The sequence below is a fragment of the Pteropus vampyrus genome, unplaced genomic scaffold (genome assembly GCF_000151845.1).
Source record: "Pteropus vampyrus isolate Shadow unplaced genomic scaffold, Pvam_2.0 Scaffold34, whole genome shotgun sequence".
Classification (NCBI taxonomy): Eukaryota; Metazoa; Chordata; class Mammalia; order Chiroptera; family Pteropodidae; genus Pteropus; species Pteropus vampyrus.
The window spans coordinates 5,300,433-5,303,737 of record NW_011888815.1 but is presented as its reverse complement, the minus strand read 5'-3'; the positions used below and the strand labels follow the sequence as shown (position 1 = coordinate 5,303,737).

Genomic DNA, 3,305 nt, shown 5'->3' with positions numbered 1-3,305 from the left:
TGCAAGCACATATAGCAGCTGAAATTTTAATCTTCCTTTCCAAGTCGTCTCTGTTCCGATGGAGGATTTTCCACATTCATAAAACGGTATCTCGATGACAGAAACGTATGCGGTTCCGACCCGCTGTTCACGTTCAGATACGCTGGCGCCGGTCCCGTGAGGCGGTGTCATGTGTTTTAAGCTCTTACGTGCTGCCACACCGGCTCTGCTTTCATTGCGTGGGCCACGCTTCACAATTTCTCTAAAGAGGGGACGGGACGATCATCTCGGGGAGGGAGTCACCGCGAATCGTTGCTTTTCTACCTGGAGCCAAATAACGAGACTTTCCTCCTCCTTCGTGCCGCTTCATTTCTTCGCTTTGCTTTGGCATCGGAGAGATGGCCCAGGTCTTGACGGGGCGTGTAGACGACAGCTTAGAAGTCAGCGAATCGTGGGGGATGAGCTCTTTTCAAGTAACACTGAAGCTGTTTGGACAGGGCTTAAATACACACACCAGTTTAAAAACGCACACGCGCGCACGCACACAAAACAGGCAAAATGAAAAACCAAAGCAGGAAGTAGAGTTTTGTGGCAATTTCAGTAACAGGTTTACATTGTGATTTTAAACAGTGGCTTTACACCGAAAGAAATGTGTACAATACTTAATGGCGGCAGAGTTCCGTCCAGACGGGGGGAAAGTATAAATTTACCTAATATTTGTAGAAAAATCCCTGATCAAATAGGCGACTACTTTTTAAATACGAAATTTAACCTTGGAAGAATGTTTCTGTTTCTCACTGGACACGCCGATTGAAAGCAGACTTAACTCTTCCGTGGAGTCAAGTGCCATATTCTGCATCGGAAGCACCGGGGCTTCTAGATCGGTCCCTCGGAGCAGGGGTCCCCAAGCCCTGGGTTACGGACTGGTACTGGTCCATGTCCCATTAGAAACTGAGCCGCACGGCAGGAGGTGCGGGGTGGGTTAGCGAGCGGAGCATCATCTGTATCTGCAGCCGCTCCCCAGCGCCAGCATCACCGCCTTAGCTCCGCCTCAGATCCTCAGGCATGAGATTCTCATAGGAGCACCGGTCTCTGGTGCCACAAAGGTTGGGGACCACTGCCTTAGGACATGGAGGAGACCAAAGTCCTTGGCCTGTCCAAAATCTCCCTCATGGGAATTTCTGTCTCCCTTCACCCAGCGCCTGGAAATGCTCTCAGCTTCCAAAACCAACAGATTAGAGGAAAAGCAAGTGACTGTGTGACCGTGGATGAGGAGGAGGGGGCAGGGGGACAGTGGAAACACTCCTCGGACTTTGAGCAGCAACACAATTCCGTTGGTCTGAAAATCCTGAGGTTAAATGATAACATATTGCACCAAAACAATAAACGAAATCACAGCTTAAAGGGTGTCACTAAAGAATCGGGAGCAAGGTACAAGGCAGTGACCACCATCAGTGGATCTGCGTCTCCTGACAGGAACGAAGTTTGGGCCTTTTTAAAAAACGGCATTTCTACCCTCTTTGGATTTTGCATTTGTTTTGAAATACCCTTTGGTACACAGATGTTAACTTCCACCTAACGCTGGCCGTGCGGGCTTTTCCCCTGGGGCGGGTCCAGATGCGGTGACCGGAGAGGCAGCAGACAGTCCAGAGAGGACGTCTCAGGCTGAGTTTGCAAACGAGGCTGACCACCCACGAGAGGAAGGATGCGACCTGCTGTCTCCCCGTCCTCGGTGAATGAGACATGAGGAGAATCAAACACGTATCCTGTTTTAGTACCAAAAGGGAGGGAAAAGCAGCCTTCGACCAAGTCTTTCCACCCTGAAATTCCTTTTTCCCCTCCGAACTGACAAGCCTTTTGAGGACTCTCTCCCGGCTCTGTAACACTGTACTTACTGCCCAGTTAGAAATGCCATGTTAAGCTCTCGTTGATAGAGTGAAATCCCAATCACCTCATCGGGACCTCACGAGAGAATTTGTTCCAGGGCTACGGTCCCAGGGGACCCAGGAGAAATCCTGACGACCACGGCGCCGGGGGCTCTCACTTCGTGTTCAGTGGGCCTCGAGCCTTCTCCGCCCACCCCTGCGCTGCCACCTGCTCCGAGGCGCAGTCCCCTCCCAGCGGGCTGTGCTGTCACCCTGAGGCAGGTCCGCACAGGCTGCCCCTGGCCACTCTCTCACGTCAGCGCGGGCTACCTGTCACCCATGCTGCCACACCAGGACTTCCGTCGCGTTCTGGGACTTCTCACGTCGCCATCCCATTATTTTAAGGGGACGTACGGCCACGTCAGAAACTCGTGTGACAATCCTATTCGCCCACTGGAAAGTTCACGTATTCTTTAATTTCTTGGTGCTGATGGTCATTTATGTTCTTAAGTGAATTTCCCCCAAAAAGGCAAGAAGGAGAAGAACCGCATTCGATGACGATCACAGTGATTTCTGGAATCTGGTCAGAGGATGAAGGAGACGGGCTGGGTCTCTTCTCTGCTACTAGGATGTGGATCCACCTGCAAGAGAGCAGACCGAGACTGTGCTCGTGGCTTTCCTCAAAATGGCTCTAGTAGCTACTTCTAATTAGGTGATGGTTATAAGCCGCGCTTAGAGCCTGGGATTATTACTCAGTCCCAGGGGGCCGCTTCAATGCCACGGCCACGTCGGACACCTTGGAGGCAATCCGTGGCACGTGACGGCATGCCATCCGTCACGAGGCACATGCTGCAAGAGGTGGGTCACGAAGCCGCGATAATCTGTCACCGCCGTAAACAAAAGTGTTTCATATGCATCCCCTGGTGATTAGGAATTAGTAACAGACACTTACCAAGGACTGTTGACAAACAGCACAATGAAAGTCGTATTATCTTTGGGCTTTGTTTACCTCTGAGTATAGAGGAGGCGGCTGAAACCAGAATTCCTGAGTGTAGGCGAACACAGGGCAGCATGCTTCCCCCTCACAGCTGGGGTGCTGCGGATAAGGGGGGACGTGTCTGGAGAATTCTTCCTCTGACACCACGTCTGCGTACTTCGGCGGAGCTGAAACAAACAGAGTTGCGTCTCAGACGGTCATGCGGGATCTAATTACATTAATCTCTTCTGAACTCTTACAAACAAGAACTTATCAACACTTAAATAGAAAATAGTGGGGGTCTTCCCTCTAAATCAGCAAGGCTTCATGCCCGTTTACACACACACAAAAAAAAATTAAATATGTTCTGATTTTATTAAACTGATTTTGGTTATATTTTACTCTTTTGAAACGTGTGTTATAGTCTAGGTAAAAAAAACAATCGTTGAAATGTGGCTACAGAAAATATATGAACACTCTGTACG

The 3,305-nt window shown here is 50.1% G+C and overlaps 1 protein-coding gene across 1 annotated transcript in view; it reads right to left on the bottom strand.

Annotated features, from left to right (window-relative positions):
• Positions 1 to 1,066: 1,066 nt before the first annotated feature.
• Positions 1,067 to 3,305, bottom strand: part of ARRDC4 (arrestin domain containing 4) — a gene marked incomplete at its 5' end in the record, with an annotated part of 7,118 nt that continues 4,879 nt past the window's right edge. Inside the window, 2 exons of the mRNA XM_023529011.1 lie at positions 1,067 to 2,485; positions 2,854 to 3,029. Of these exons, the coding sequence (XP_023384779.1) occupies positions 2,429 to 2,485; positions 2,854 to 3,029 (233 nt within the window). The remainder of the gene's footprint in view (positions 2,486 to 2,853; positions 3,030 to 3,305) is intronic.